Genomic DNA, 17,509 nt, shown 5'->3' with positions numbered 1-17,509 from the left:
CATTTTTTTTTTTTCCTTGCAAGAGGCTGGTGTCTACTTCCAGTAGTCATTGGGCAGAAGGCTGGGTACACTGAACAAGTTGCCCCGTCTATCCCCAACAACACAGAGAATACCAGCACAGACAATGATGCATCATTTTGAAAACATTGTCGGTGGCAATAAGCAGTCGAATACTTCGACCTCCTTTCTCAGTGCCAGTGAAAGTACAACTGGACTTTAAAGACCCACTTACTGTACAGCTGCTGAGGAACTAAGTGCCATTTTACTAAAGACATGAGGTTGAGTAAGGAGGCAGAAAAAATTGTCATCCTTTAGTTCTGTGTTCCATAAAAATATAAAAACTAAAAGAGACATAAAATGTTTAAGGAATACTCATTATCGAGGAACAACAGGCATTTGAGGCAGTCCTGAAAATATTTCCTCCAACTTGGGGGTTGTACCCCATCTGTGGAATGGGTGCATCACCTGCCACATAAACCGAGTGGTGAGGTGAAAAGGTGGTGGTGCATTTTATCTGTAGTCAGATAGAAATAGGGCACCTTGTAGCATAATGACATTGAGCTTTGGGACTTTTAGTGTGTGATTTTTAATGCATCAGAGTGTAATGGTTTATTTTACCCGATGACTGAGCATCAGTTTGAGTGTTAATGGCTTGTGCCTCGAGACGTCCAAATTTTACCATTTTTGAAATAAATTTGAGATGACATTAATTCTGTTATCTATTATTGAGTTTTTATTCAGGGCCCAAATGCTGTTTAGGCAGTTTTAAGGTAGCGTGAAGTCAGATGGGTTTAAGCTGACAAAATCCAAAAACTTCCACAGATCAAGGAACACGGGAAGCACAAAGGGAACATATAGACACTTTGCATGTTATCATTTGCGTCATGCGCATAAGGCTGGAGAGCAAATGGACAATTCTTTTACCTGCCATCCAGACCTTTGCTAGAACAATTCTGTTGAATGAAACCTGGAGATGTAGGTATTATTAATTTAGTGCAGTGTGCCACGGCAATTGGAAAAATAATGCAGTGGCTTTGAGTTTGAGGAGCCATGTTGTGATGACTTCCTGAAGGTAGAGTTTAAAGAGACAGAGGCCCTATTTCAAGGCATTTTTACAAATTTCTTTTAACTCATATTTTACATATATTTATTACTATGTTACCTGCATTTTTGTAACAAATGAAGGTAATATAGTTACTTGATTATGCTATAAGTATTGTATGTGGCTGGAAAACACACAATACTGCCCCTTTAAGTTTGTAGCTGTAACTTGACAGCATGAGATGCGCTGTGGAATTTGGAGTTCTGTCTTCACATTTCTATGTACATATTTTCTATGTACATATTTTCCCATTTAAGAAAGCCTCCACAAAGCTAGCAGCATTGTGATTAGCGGGTCAGTGGGGCCGCTCACGCTGCTTCTGAACATTGCGGGCATCAATCCACTGAGGCCGGCTCTGGTCGCTGGCCCCGGGTCGCTTTTGGCTGCTGTAAGGAGATGGATTCTCAGTGCAGGGCTCACTCCAGCTACTGTGCTTAATGGGTTTTGCTCCCCAGGACATTGTTACACTCTAAAGGTCATCGTAGTTTAAGGTCTTGCAGAGCACCTCTCAGCCCCGGCTGATTTGCTCCCCGACCGCTCTGGTGTGGTATAGTTGAAACATTATTTCGCCGTTATGTCTAATTGATGAAAAGAAACACGCGGTGTAAATAGTCTACTAACTGCGGCCATCTTCTCAGAAATTTCTCAAGTGCAGAATATTTTAGTCCTGGCGGTCTTATTGTAGTCGATGATACTTTTTTTTATTCAGAAAGATTTACTCATTGAACAAAGCAACACTTAAGTGTTCTTACGTTCCAACTTGTTTTTTGTTCTGTATTCCTGCTACAAAAGCTCTTGCTTTTCTTAAAGTGGCTATAAGAACTTTTTCTTTGTGTTGATTGTGTTCTAGCTGAACAATGACTAGGCCTGTAAACTCTTTTCTGACCATCAGAGAACGCCACAGTTGCTGTTGCCTGTTAGCTAGATGCCTGCAGTGTAATGATGGCTGCAGAGTTGGAAATATGCTGAGAAAATTTGGAAATAGCAACAAGAAAGAGTGCTAATGTCTTGTTTAGCACTTGTTTTCGTCTCTTCATGCTGCAGAGGCGAAAAGAAGCAGTAGCAGCTTTGCCCCATAACATTCTTTGAACAGCTGAACTTGATTTTGTACATTACGAGTCCATAAACATAGTAGAAACATAGTAGAAATTAAAACTGAGTCTGAGCTGTCACAGGAATAATGAAGTGCTTATTTACTATTTTGTTGCACAAGATCCCTATTAACATTACAACATTACCATATTAAAATGCTGTTATATTTCATGTCAAAGTGAAATCTTTCCAGTTACTGTCAGTATATGACTTCTTGTCTTAGTTTGATGTAATACAGGAAGTAGCTTTTGTTGCTTTGATGGAGTCAGCAGTTTACTTTGGACTCGGGCTTAAAGCTTAAAGTTAATTAATCTGGTCTTTTTTCGGGCCGATCTAAACTCTGTTGGTGATTAATGTATCAAATAGCCATTAAAATTCTGTAAACACCAATACCTCAGATGAGGGATGGGTTTGATCTGGGGCTGCCAACATTAACGGGCCAATATGAAAAGTTTAACTCATTAATATTACATAATGCAGATTTATTGCAATACCTGTTTTGATATCAAGCCTCTTTCCTGTGATGGGTTAGCTAGCTAATAGCAGCACATTACACTGTCTTGTACTGCGGTCTACAATGCAGAGTCACACGCAAAAAGTGAAAAGATGAACTAGTGCGATATATATATATATATATATATATATATATATATATATATATATATATATATATATTAGAGATGTGCCGATCAGGTTTTTTCCTCCCGATACCGATACCGATCACCCATGAGGGCCGATCATCGATACCGATCACCGATACCGATCACATAATTATTATTATTTTTTTTTTAATCATAAACACTACCAGTTACATTATGTGGAAAAAGGAACCATGAATTCACCTTAATTTAGACAAAAACTTGTTTTTAATAACTTTTTTCAAGAAGAAAACTAAACAAAACAGGCATTGTGCAAATTGTACTGCTATTGATAATACTATCTTTAACAGACTGATAACATATGAAGGCTCTGAAGAGGCTAAATAATGCAAAGAGCCAAAATAAAACCTCTCAACATTGCCAAAAAAATTCAAGTATAAAACTTAACATTCAAAGGCAAAAACAGGGTCCATTACAATAAACAATCCAGAGTTACTGAATGAAAACTTCCTGTTAGCATGGCGGCTAGCTGATTACTGCTAGCTCTGAGTGACTGTTTCTGACTGAGCTGAGTAGTTATGCAGATCAGGGAGGAGATCGATTATTTTTTTAGAGATTATCTGTCTCATGTTAGGACAGCGAAAGTTTTAATACGTATGTAAAATTTATTTTTTAAGTTAGATGCTGCAGCTTTAAACAGAGATTCGGTGTGAGAGTCACTACCAGGTGGAGCAGAAGCGACGCTCCGTCTGTCAGATATTACTACCTGTAGCGTAGCAGCGGTTCAACAGCGAGAGCAGAACCAGCGTCTTACATCGAAGCTGGAAGACTTAAATACTTTTTCGGGTTATTTGTTTAGCTTTCTGACCGTCATGCTAATCCGGGTGAGTGTTTGTAGCTGTGCGCTGCTTTACCTGCTATCTGATCGCTCCGTATGTCTTTTTTACTGCAGTGAGCCTCGATGTAGCCAATCTCCGTCAAGTATGGCATTGTTTTTATGTCGTATTAGCTTCATTGTGTTGATGCATTTTGACCTGCTTCAATTTTCCACCGCAACACGCAAACTTCCCCATTCACTCAGTGCGTTATAGTTACACATCGCTTAGGATTTGTTGCTGCGCGTTTGCGCAGTGTGAAGGAAAGAGGAGACCAGCTGCACAGGCAGGCTGGAAATTAGATGATCGGTATCGGCAACAAGAGCCAATGATCGCCGATCACCGATCATGCACTTTTTCACGAAAATCGGCCCGATTATGATCGGTGACCGATCGATCGGCACACCTCTAATATATATATATATATATATATAAATTTGAAAAACATGTTTTTATGTGCGACAATAACACTGTTGTGGAGAAACATCTGTGTTTTCTTTCCAAAGAAGCCTTGACCACACCTCCACTCCAGATCTGTAAATAACAGTTTTCTTTTTTTTATTCAAGCATGCTTTTTCAAAAAAAATTGAAGCAATTTCAAGCTGCTAGTAGTATAATGTGGAGATGTTAGGATATTTCCTGGTCTTGACCTCCTAACAGAACCCTACTTCAACATAGCCAAAGTGCATTAAGCTGCTGCAGCAAAGAAAACCAGATTGCGAAGCAGGAGCAGAGAAAAAGATCCAGGAATAGCCGCTACAAGAGCCGGCGAGTTCCTGCAGTGTAGAAATGGCAGGAATTGGTTTAAATCTGAGGACTGTGAAAAAGGTCCTGCAGTGTCAAAAGTGAAAACATAACACAAAGCCTTAGAATGTAAAATACTGTAAAATAAAAGGAAACAGTTCGGGGAGAAAGTTGTGGGAAAGGTTTAATCAGCACTTTTATCTCTAAATACAAGTCTTGATTTCTGGCACATACCAACTTCAACTATGTTGATGGACAAACTGACTATTTTAATCCCTAATTTACTAGAACACCATGAAACTACACCAATATACCATCTTATGCCCTTCTATCAATACTAGTAGATGGTACAGGCAGCTGACAAGCTTATGAAAATTTGAACATGGTGGTGATTTTAGTGAGACTTTTTCACTGAGAAATGCTAAATTTAACAAGAAACAGGTAGCAGGAAAATGTCATGCAGAAGGCTGACTCAACAGCTCAGCACATTGACCTGAAACCCTCTGGGGCCGCAGTCATTGTTACCGTTTGCTACATTCATTAATTACATATTTGGCATGTTGCTAACTGCCAAGTGCAGTTCAATAATTCACTACAGCGGTGGCAAGGATTCCTTTTGTCCTCAAGTTTGAGCCTCGTTTCTAGTTTTCTTTTAGATTTTTAAAGGGGCAGTACTGTGTAAAAATCAACTCTTTTGAGCTTTACATCATGTTATAATGTTATTCCCTCATCATAAACATTAGGGCTGTAGTGATACAATAATCTCACGATACGATATGATGCACAGTATTCTGTCCACGATACAATATATATTGCGGTATTCAGCAAACGATACAATTCAATACACTTTTGCGATTTTCTGAAAGACTTTAGAGGGACAGAGTGATTTTGGTGACATTTTGTGACTGTTATAGAGTTGGATTGAATTAATTTAACTGAAAACTGATTAAAAGCACCAACTACACAATACCTGGCTCTGGTTGGACATGGAGACAGACTTAAAGTCGACAGCTGGACAAAATGAATCAAAGAAGTGGTGAGAAAACATATTTCTTTTAATTGAAACAGTACAAACTGTAGCTTATACACATGTGTAAAGTAAAGTGCACCAAGTACCATGTTCTGAATAGTTTGATACCTTTTTAACCTTGACACTTAACATCTGAAGGAATCACTCTAAGCCTGATGACCTAATCAAACTCCTGGCGAAGCAAGCAGTGAGTGAGCAAGGTGACAGTTGGATGTTACGATACTTGCAGATGAATGTCGATTTTTTTCTAGGAAAGAAAATATCGATATATATCGCAATATCGATATTATTACACAGCCCTAATAAACATACCACAAGTGTTGCTTTTATTCTTTAATGCATGTTTGAGAAATCCTTTAATCTCCCATGGGAACCATTCAACACTTTCTCAGAGATGCAGTTTCCAAATTTCTGAGCTTCCACCTCACAGTACACCCCTCCACCACAATTCCTCCACTCAGCTCCTTCAGACTAGCCAGCAGCAATTAGCAAACATCTGACGGAACTGCACATCTGCTGAGCTCATTATAGGGGCTACTGTCAATCAAATGCTGTCTAAGACATTGTTAAGGGATTAATAGAGAAGAGGCTTTGTGATCACTTCCTGAGTTTTAGAAAAAGCAGGAGTTTCTTAAAGAGACAGAGACCCAATTTAAAGGCGTTAAATTACAAAATGAAATTTCTTTTAAGTCATATTTTTATGTAGTATTTTTATAACAACCGGAGGTAATGTAGTCACTTGATTGTGCCATAAAATGGCACTATGTGTCTGGAAAATACATAATATAAAACACATAATACTGCCCCTTTAAACATTCTAAGGCGTTTAAGTTAAGTTGAAATGTTTTCTGATCAGTTTTAGCGGGATGAGAATATCCCACTTCAGTTCTTCAAGTCGCCAGTTTCCCTGTTGTTCAAAAACACCAATGAACTCTGAAGCCTTGCTCTACTCCCAGCAGTCTTCCATCGTGGGGAACCCTCCACCCGCTGCTTGGCGACAGTCTTCAGATGTTGTCTGCCATGTTGGGGTTCCATGTCACCTCTTCAGGTGGCAGGCAGCTCCTCAGGGCCTTAGATACAGCTCACCCAGAGTTTACTTGCATGTTCTCTAATTTATCTAAGGGATTTCTTGCCCCGCGTATATTTTGTTCTTTGAGCGGCCAAGCATTAAATTGCTTTCCATCGGGAGCAGCTCATATGCTGGGGGTCACCACGGCTGTGGCTGGTTTCCAATGAGATGGTTTGGCAGCAAAGCCAACTCTGTAATTAGGGTCACCCGGCTCTGGAGCTGCTGGAGGGCCAAAGGGTCGTCACGGCAGCAGAGTTCCTTTGAAAGTCGCCACTTAGCTGAAAGATGGTAGGTCACGCTTGCAACACAAGTCTTATATTATAAATTAACGAAGGTGTTGTAAACAAAGCAAGGTGTGTTCTATTAAACACTCTTTGCACTCTACGCACTGGTACAGTACATGTACATGCATGTTTATTTTGGACTTTATTTGGAGCTAGATGTCTGGTTAATTGTAGCTTACTAATATTTAGTTTGAAGTTAAATATTTAGCTTACTAACTAAGTCCTTGGCTTGCTAACCAAATATTTAATTTCAAACTAAACATTCAGCTAGCAAACCATATATTTAACTTGCTAACAAATATTCAATATAAAGGAAAAATATTTAGCTAGCAGCCTGTATATGCAGCTTGCTAATGTAATATTTAATTTGGTGGTAAATATTAAAAGATTTGTTTTCTGGTTGATGTGAAAAAACCTTTTTTTAGTCTGTTTATTGGGGCCTGGCATAGCAATGCATAGGGAGAGCAGTCAGTCAGTCAGTCCCATGCGATGCATGGCAGGCACCTATTGTTCTACACCTCAAAATAAATGCCGCGTGGAATAGGTTAATGTGTGATTCGGTTCGGTTCTAGTCCAGTGGGGAGATTCAGCTGTTGTGCAAGATTTGGAGAGCAGCAGCTGCGGTTATTTCTCAGCTGATTTGCAGCGACACTTAGCAACGGAGAACCTCAAGGTTCTGGCTCTGATGGATTAAATAAATCCAGATATTTTATTTTGTCTTTTAAATAAAATTTCCAGGCCCAATCATAATGATAAATACTCAGATCATGAACTTTATTATTTTTTAAATTCAAACGGAAAATAAAATTCACATCACATCAAGTGTAGTGTAGTTCTGGTGTTTCATACTGTCAACACAACTCAGATCTATGACACATCTCAGATCTTCTCCGCTTTTTCTTTATTACTGTCAACTCTTCAGAGAAACGAGCTGTTAGCAGCGCTGCTAATTCACGGTCATTCCATTACAAAACTTAAAGATCTTGTTCCTGTCGCTCCCCGTGATTAAACTCACAATTATAATCTTTACTGAGCAGCTCTCAGATAGCAGACGGTGTGTCTGTAAACAAGTTTTTGCTAAATATTGTATTAACAGAGATGTAACTTCTATCATGAATACAGATTAGCAAAAAACCCTACAAATTTCAATGATATAATACTACTTCCGGTGGGCGTCGGAAGTAGCATAATCGTTTCCCCAGTAAGCCCCCCAGGAATAAGGTCAATAGACATAGAATTTGGTCTGCTCCTCTGAGGCCCCGTTTACACGACAACGATTTCGGGGGGAAATGGAAGAGTTTTGTTGCGTTTGTAGTGTGCATTTACAGGAAACCACCGAATGTTTTCTCTGACAATGGCACAGATTGAAAACGGCTTCCAGAGTGCGATGTTTCTGAAATGTACCGTTTTCTGTTGTCGTGTAAACAGAGAAAACGGATCTGTTTGTCAGTATGATGCAAAACATAGCTGCTTCCTACAATCCACAGAAGAAGAAGAAACTTCTCCCAATGCTGGTGTTATTGTTTCCCCATCACATACGGTTCCCTCAGCATCTCTTCACCGCTCCGCACCGCCCAAGTGGCAAAATACACGGCTGCTTGTTCAGCGCTCTTATCTAGACAACTATGGACCAGCCCCGGCTCCAGACTAGTTTAACAGGGGGGCATCGACTTATTATTAATACTTTATTCGCTGCCATCTTAACGGTTGTAACAGTTTTCAGGTACAACTCCTTTTTTACGCATGTGCACCTAAGTTTCAAAGAATCTAGCACCAACTAGTGGTGTGGCAGGACATTACACGTTTTCGATGTGTACCGTTACTGTGTAAACACAGATCGTAATTAGAACGTTGTCATGTAAACGAGCCAACAAAAACGGAACAAAAGTGCCGTTTTTGTTGGATCGTTGTCGTGTAAACTCCCCCTGAGCTGCTCTTTAGAACTACAGTGATGGCAGAATGTCAGAACTACAGACATGGTGGAACAAATGCTATAAACTCATTGAATCTCTGAATAGTGCTGTTTATATTATATCCTACATGCATATCAACTAGTGGTGGAAAAAGCAACAAAAAAAACAGTATGCTCTGAACTTAAGATGGAATACATGAATACATATTCACGATGTGCTTTGATTAAACGAATTAATCTTCAGTGTAATTCCAATACCGAAAAATTAACTTTATATCAGGTGAGTCTCTCTCACCTGAGAATGCGAACCTGTACTGGGCTGATTCTGTGCCTTCAAATAATTTTAACAGCTCCTGCAGAAGATTCATAACTTATAACTTAAAAGTCTGAAACAGGACTGTAGCACATAGACTGAAAAAAAGTAGTCTGTGTCCTACACTTGAGAGATTCCTTTGATGCATCAAAGAGTGATGTCATCACTGCTGATGTCATTGTTACCATAGGAACTGAACATTCTAATGATGCATTCACACCAAACATGTTTTGAGCTTCAGGCGAATCTGGTTTACATTCAAAGTCTATGTGGAGCGTTGGACGCGATCGACGACTCAAACGCGCCGCACATGCCTCAACACGCCTCCACATAGACTTTGAATGTAAACCAGATGCGCCTGACGCTCAAAACGCATTTGGTGTGAATGACCCATTATATGTCCAGTGTCATAGAATAGTTCCATCATATTAGGACCAAAGCCTGGTCCTAATATGATGGACTCATTGCTTTGGGTCAGGGGTAGCGTTTAGAGGTAAGATGCAAATTAAGTGTAGATAGGGTTAGGGTTAGGAATAGACTAGTATGCGGTTAGGGTTAGGGAAAATGTCTGGATTAGGCAAAATTGCAGCTACTAAAATGAAGGGAAATCAATGCTAAGTTCTAATATGGGCTGAATAGTTTTGACAAACCTGCATAGCATTTTGTTTTCTAAATCATTCTACAAATAACCAATGATGATATAATGTTAGGGTGTTTTTCTGCCAATTGCATAGCTGCACTACACTAGTAGTCTAATACGTTGAATGTGCTGAGACACATTCAACGCATTAGAAACCAATCAGAACCAAAAGTTTGCCTTTTTGGTTCTGATTTTTTTAATAATGTTTCTTATGCTGTTTTGAACTCTGAAACTGATCTTGTGTTTTCTCGTTTCTTTTGGAGTCAGGAATTTTATTTGCGTTGAGGCCTGTGTCTGTTTTTATTTCCTAAATTTGTGTTAAGCCTCAAATCTCCATAATGTTTTGCCAAACCCACATTTAGCAAAACCTGGGTTTAGCAAAACCTGGGTTTGGATAGTGACCTAGATTAGTTCCACTTGGGTGTGGGTCGGCGTAAAGGCTTAGCCGGGCATAGGTCTTTCATGCCAATGCCAACATGAAGGCCATCCATGCCACCAGTGGAGGTTGGTCGCATGGATGTCTGTCTTTCCTCAGACCTCCATGTTTGTGTGGAGGTTTGGCTTTGCTTGGACTCCTCTGTTTGCAGCCTGGGTGTGGGTCGGTGCAAAGGCCGAGCCAGGCTATGCATGGAGACCCCCGGTTGATTGGAGGTCTGTCTTACCTCAGACCTCCCTAGTTGATTGGAGGTCTGTCTTTCCTCGGACCTCCCTGGTTGATTGGAGGTCTCTCTGTGAATGGACTCCTCTGTTTGCAACCTGGGAGTTAGTCGGCGCAAAGGCCGAGCCAGGCTATTCATGGAGACCCCCGGTGACTTGAAGGTCTGTCTTTGCTCTGGTTGTAGGGAGCCTTCTGTTTGCAGGGGGCGCTCTGGTTGGGCGGAGACTCTAGGATGGTCATTTTCCAGAGCACGTTTCAACTTCATCTTCAGGTCTGCAACCTGACCCTGCAAAGATATCACTGTTTCCTCCTGTTCTTTGAATTTGGAAGCTTGCTCTGTGTGACTTTTGAGCTGCTCCTCATATTTCAGTCTCACTCTGTATTCTTCAACCATTACTTCTATCAAACCTTTGTTGCGGGAGGCGTATTTTTCAGCCTCCCTCTTAAAGTACTCCAGCTGTTGAAGAATGGTCTTGTCTGCTGTACCTTTGGAAGAGCAATACACCTTTGACACATCTGTAATCTCTTTCACGTTTCTTTCATGTTCACGTTTACCTTGCATGTGACGTTCTTTTTCTAACATTCTTTGCAGTTTTTTAATCTCCTCCTGCTGTGATCTGACTTCAGCCTGACATGCAATCCTTCGGTCTCTTTCCTCATGGAGATCAAATGTCTTACTCTGCAATTCTCTTTTAAGATCGTCTACCTGCTTTGTGAGATCACGGATGTGTTGGCTAGTCTCTTCCACGACTTCCACTGAGGGGGAAATCTTGAAGCCAGCAGAGGGACTTCTTTCCTGCTCGACTTCCAGTGATGTTGGAGTCTCAAAGCTGCCGGAAGGACTTGATTCCCCCTGGATCTCTGATTCAACTTCCGGCTCAATGGGGCTGTCTGTGTCTTCTTCAAAAGGGAAAACGACAGCGTCATAGTCGACTTGGATGTTGAGATCCACCATGTCGACCCATGAAAGCTTAGCTGGAAAAGCTTCATGTTCACAAACAATCTGTTGTTGCTTCATGTCTAATCAATATCCCGCTTGTTTCGATTAATTTCGAACGTGCTCTGAAGAGTGATCTGTCACGATAGAACTGTGGAACAGGTCTGAGAAAACGCTGTCTGTGAACTACATTCAAGAGAGAGATTCCTTTGTGGCATCATAGAGTGATGACATCACTGCTGATGTCATTGATACCATTGGAACTGAACATTCTATCCACCTTATTCCTGGGAGGCTTACTGGGGAATCGATTATGGGTCTTACTTCTGGTGCCCACCGGAAGTAGCATTATGTCATTGTAATTTATAGGATTTTTGGCTAATCTGTATTCATGATAGAAGTTACATCTCTCTTTTCGGTTATTGTACAATATAATATTTAAAACTTGTTTACGGACACGCTGTCTGCTTTCAGAGAGCTGTTCAGTACAGAGGATCATAATTATAAGTTTAATCACGGGAGCAACAGGAACACAGCGTTAAGTTTTGTAACAGAATGACTGTGAATTAACAGCTCTGCTAGCAGCTTGTTTCTCTGAAGGGCTGATAGTAATAAAGACGAGAAAAGCAGGGAAGTTCTGAGCTGCAGGTTTGTGCCGACAGTATAAAACAGCAGAACTACATAATATTAGCTTGGTGTGATGTGAATTTGATGTTTAATTTGAATTTAAAATATAATAAAGTTCATGAAGTGGCTGCAGCAAGTGTGTTTTATCATTATGTTTGGGCCAGAAATAAATTTCTATAAGACAAAATAAAATATCTTTGTTTATTTTGTCCATCAGAACCAGAACCTCGAGGTTCTCCACTGCTGAGTGCTACTGCAAATCAGCGGAGAAATGACCGCAGCTGCTGCGCTTCAGACCGTAATACGGATAATCTCCCCCCACTGGACTAGAACCAAACTGAATCACACATTAACCTGTTATAAAGAGCAACTAGCTACTGGAACGTGTCATAAGATGCCCTTGTGGAGCTCGGGTAACTGTTGTGCTGTTCGTGGCTGTACAACAGTTGTGAACAGCACTGCTTTGCTGTGCAAGGCAGTGAATTAACATTAACACAAACATTAGCATTTCACTGCCCTCCATTAGTATTAGCCTTTTCTCTAAAAAAAGCTTTTAGCTATTTTTCTTATTTATTAGCCATGCTTAGCACACCGAATGGAGTAAGTCAATGTCAGACAACATGCTAGTGATTCCCCACATGCTACTGATAGCATTTAGGCGAATGTTAGCAATTTGGCTCATTTTAACTTGTACACTAATTTCAACATACTGAATGGCATAAGTCCATGTTACTCAACATGCTTGTGACTCTCCACATGCTATTGAGTACATTGCAGCTTACTTTAGCATTGAGGCTAATTTGTAGCATCAGAACGCTGAGTTCCAACCAATGGGCACATTTTGGCAGGCCCCATTTAAATTTCTTCAGAAATTTTCTAGTTGTTGCTAAAGTTACAAATGGAACTTCTTGCCAGCTTTTGTTCTCTCTGGACGCAAGCTGGAATGAGCCTTCGCTCTTTCAGCTTTCAGTGAAGCCTCCAGCCTGCAGACTGTGCCTCACCGAATGTAGCTTGCAGTGTTTTCCTGAGGAGGCTGCACAGTATGTGTCCATCTCCAATGTCCCCACTGGTGACAGGGGAAAAACAAGAAGAAAAGACTCATTTATATCTCAATGTTTTCCCTCGCACTACAGAAAATAAAGATATAAAGTTCACTTTGGAAGAATTTCTACCGTTTAGTTTATCGCATCTAGTAATTAGGATCGCTACCCTGATTTTTGTTTTTACCTTCCACATAATTATGATTAATGGTTTTGTTGTCATTTTTTGTTCATTATATGCTACATTTAGTTTCAGAGTGGCAGCATAAGAACTGTCCTCCCCCCCCCCCGGCAAACCTTCATGTTTCTGAGCTCTGTTTCTATCGAGCAGAAAAATGAAAAAAAGTGAGCAGTGCAGGACGTTGTGGAATTAAGTCCACAGTGTCTATGACAGTAGCTGCTTGTAAAGATGCGAGGAGGCACAGATTGTGATTAGACAACATGGAGGTAGGAATGGTAAAGTGACATTTGCATTAGTGTTCTTCAGCTGATTTCACTCATTTAAATGGAAACAATTCTTATGATTATACAGAGCATAAGCATCGCTTTTAGCTTGAATACCTGCAATCAGGCAATTACATAATATCCCTGAAAGACGAGGGTCTAACATGGTGAGATTTGAGTTTCCATCATATTTTTTTTGTGTGTGTGTAAAATAGGAGTTTAAATATTTCAGGAGGTTTTAAAAAGTGGTGAATTTTATCTGGTTTATATTGTGTGCTACAGATTGACTGTTCTGAAATTGGATGAGAAATTCTGTGAGTGGGGAACTTCAGGCCAATAATATAATATTATACAGAGCCATAAAAAATCCTTGTGGAATATATTAGCTAGTTCTGTTGTATAAGTAAATGGGAGGGTGAAGCAGTTTCTCATGCCGGATTTTTGGGCCAGTGAACTCTCACTATTGCATGGATCAAAAAACAGAAAAGTGTTTTTTGTTTTTTATAAGAATGACAGAATGCTGGGAGTAGATGTGAAATGTGAATAGCTTTTTTTCCTTGAACGTATGCTGTATACAGTCCAAGAGTGTGGGTGTAAAAACACATAAATCATGGGCATCACAGGTTTGATCTCCTATATATACTAAGGTGAGCAAATGGTATTGGATCGATGCTAACATGAGGAGGTCTGTACTTTTTGTTTGCAGTTTCTCTCCCAGGTGTCCAGTAAATTACTCAAATTTACTCAGAGTTCATTCCGGTGCATATTCAAGAATTAAAATTCTAAATATAAAGAGCTTACATTTTCAATTTGAGAGCAGGATTTCATGCCTGTTGTGTTAATTACTGAAGGAGAAAATAGCATTCCGATTTAGGTTACATGCAGATTACAGTTAAAGACTGAGCTAATGAACAATTGTGTGCAGTAGAAGGTGAAAAGGGAATTAATTTATTTCTGGTCCACTTTGTTTTATTCTAGTTGGTCATTAAAAAGAAAACACAAATTTGCCTGAAATTTTTGCCCCAAATTGTTTCATAATCAACTAACTGAAGTCATATCACTAAATTATCAAATGATGACATGTCAGGAGAAAAAAGTATAAGCACGTTGCAACGTGACGTCACGCTCTCTGACCATGACTACAAATGGTTTTAGTGTCAAGTTGTAAATATAACACACTAAATCTTAAATCTGTCATACATAAAAGAAAAAAAGATGTAGTTCTTTGCTACTAATTGTCATTATGGCAACTAGATAATAAGGTCAAAGGGTAGCACATCTCACAGGACAGTAAACAGTTTTAATGAAAAAAAAGGAAGAGGAAAGTACGTTGGTTATGCTAGCTTGACTTTGACAATTTGAACATGTATATGTGCTGTGGAATTCTGTGTGTTTTGGTTCAGCAAACAAAAAAAGCATGCTGATTGTTCTCTACTTTGTGTGGGAGATGTTTGCCTGTTTGTCGGTGTTGAATTCTGATACATTAGTGTAGCTGTCAATCAGCTGCTATGGCAACGGGTCTGTGTGTAGCTTAGCTGACACAGAACAAGAAAAAAAGAGGAGCACAAGTGGTTTTGAGTCATTCTTCAACCAATTTTTTTGCATTATTTTTCCCTTTACTGTGACACATTGCACTAAATTAATAATACCTACATCTCCAGGTTTTGTTCTAATTAAATTGTTCTGCCATGGCAGCGTTGCCATAGATGGCAAGTAAAAGAATCATCTTTGGGCCTTTCAGCGTTGTGCGCATGTGCAAAATTAGCAGATGGAAAACAACTTGCCTATTGTATCTCTGATACTTACCTTGTACTCATTTGTGTGATATCGAATCGACAAGATTCCCAGTTTTGCACACAATTACTAGCAAATACTTGATCATTCTGATATTGATGATGGCCTGTTCCAGGCTTCAACTACTGTAGTTAACGCCCGTGTGATCCCTCTCTCCAACGAAACATCTGTGATATCCAACCATGCCCCCGTCTCCGATGCAATACCATGATTGATGGGGTACATCTCACAGTTCAGCAGAGTGTATTCATAGAAAGTGTAACAGAAAGTAAATCACATTTCTGCAGGATTCTTAACTTGATTCCTGCTATAGATTTTCACTGTGACATATCTCTGCCTCGTGATATGTAATTTCAGTCATAGTTGGAAAAAAAAAAAAGAAGCTAAATTTACGCTACATTTTGACATCTTGAGGACGGTATGAACACAAATGATGAGATAAGAACCAACCGATGATTGGTTGGTTGGCGTTACTGCATATTTGTCATAGATGATGAAGCGTTGCAGCATCATTTCTCACATGGTGCTCTGAAGGAGTTCATTGGATCTGAGTAAACTGATGTGACAGCTTGGGGATTTATGCTGTTCCCCCCTTAGCTTTTATGTGACAATGTCAGCTGTCAGGGTTACGTTGTAACCTTTGTTCTCGGGGTGAGAGAAAGAAAGCTGCGTTGCGTCACTTGTAGGTGTTGCACGAGATTTAGTGCAGTATCAAATGAAAAGAGATTTATTGGACGTGTTGAGAAGCAAGGTTGCTTTTCGAAACATTGCAATCAGCAGCGCTTCCTCCTTTTAAACCAGACAGAACCACAATACAGCAGGAAAACAACATGATTGCTAATCGAATATACTCAGTAAAACAATGAACAATGCCCTTCTTGCAGGTTAGTTCTGCTTTGCTGCACCAGAATGAATCGTAACATCTCTGGAAACATAGGAATGTCAGTTTTTGGAAAAAAAAAAAATTAAACAACATATTAGCACAAACATGTGATAGCAAATCTAAGAATTCAGTTTTCCATAACCTCCTTCCACAATATGTTAGAGTCTAAGTCGATTAAAGCTAGGCTTAAACTTGGTCTTGCATCAGATGAGGAAGATTGGACCGAAATTCCTTAATAGCTATGCTTTCATCCAGTTGTTATGGGAGTTTTGAGCAAACTGTTAAAAAGTTGCAAAAAAAAAAAAGAACAAGAGAAAATGCAAATTAGCTTTGTTTTCGTTTTCAGGTTTGGAGCGAATCAACCAGGTTGCTCAAAGTGTAAATTCATTTGATGTTGACGCTACGTCTGGTTATAATAAACAGGAAGTAGCAATTGCAAACTAGCATGGACCACACAATTTAGAAAAATGAAGAGTCAGAGCTATGTGATGGACAGATTTTTCAGAGTTTTCTCCCTCTATTAAGTCATAGACCCACTTCTGGATGGGACTGTTCCATCACTCCCGTCCCAGCCCAGACTGCCTCCAGATGGCCACTGCAGGCTGACAGTCCTTCTCTCCATGCTGGAGGTTTGGACTTTGAAATTTTTCTGGATTTTGTTCCTCTGGTAAGACGCAGAACCACCATGGGAGCATTCACTACATCAGAACTTATTCAGTAAACGATTTTCCGGTTTTACAACTCTTTTGGAAAAGCCAAAATCTCCTCGAGCTTAGAAACTTTTTTTTTGCAAAATTGAGGAAATGATTCCCAGTTTCGCCATTTCCATCAACCTTTTCCGATGCGATACTTCAAAATGTACATATAAAAAACAATGAATAGTCAGGGTTATGTTGTAACTACTGATAATGTGACACAGAAAACACTTTAATTTTTTTCTTCTAAAGGTTTATAACTATGAAGTCACTATGTTACCTCCAGTTGTTATAATAATGCCATATATATCAAATATGATTTAAAAGAAATTTGACTTTGCAAAACACCTTAAAATTGGGCCTCTGTCATTCTGTCTGAAACTCAGGGAATCATCATAACATGGCTCCTCTATTTAGCCTTTAACTACATTTTTACCAGTGTTTCACTGAGAAGTAGCTCCTATAATGAGCTCAGCAGATGCCCAGTTCCACCAGGTGTTTGCTAATTACTGTTGGCTAGTCTGAAGGAGCTGAGTGAGTGAGTGGTGGGGGAGGCGAAGATTCAAGGATTTTTCAAACATACATGAAAGACACAAAGCAACACTGCAGGTATGTTTTTGATGAGGGAATAAGATTACAGCAGCTCAGAAAAGTCGATTTTACATAATACTGCCCCTTTAAGAAAAGTTTGCACTTTTAGATTTGTCTTATTGTACATATCTTATAAGTGGGTCTGGATGGCAAACAGATGCTTATATAAACCACCTCACC

General features: G+C 39.6%; 1 protein-coding gene across 1 annotated transcript in view; it reads right to left on the bottom strand.

Annotated features, from left to right (window-relative positions):
* Positions 1 to 11,336, bottom strand: part of LOC148159494 (uncharacterized) — a 56,128-nt gene extending 44,792 nt beyond the window's left edge. Inside the window, exons 1-2 of the mRNA XM_088006752.1 lie at positions 10,517 to 11,336; positions 7,959 to 8,060 (exon numbers count right to left, since the gene is read on the bottom strand). Coding sequence (XP_087862878.1) covers positions 7,959 to 8,060; positions 10,517 to 11,336 — 922 coding nt within the window. The remainder of the gene's footprint in view (positions 1 to 7,958; positions 8,061 to 10,516) is intronic.
* Positions 11,337 to 17,509: the final 6,173 nt, after the last annotated feature.

Source organism: Poecilia mexicana, unplaced genomic scaffold (assembly GCF_051168715.1).
Source record: "Poecilia mexicana isolate PSO_F unplaced genomic scaffold, ASM5116871v1 scaffold_6, whole genome shotgun sequence".
In the NCBI taxonomy this organism is placed as follows: Eukaryota; Metazoa; Chordata; class Actinopteri; order Cyprinodontiformes; family Poeciliidae; genus Poecilia; species Poecilia mexicana.
The sequence above is the reverse complement of the archived record's forward strand: the minus strand, read 5'-3'. Positions and strand labels throughout refer to the sequence as shown.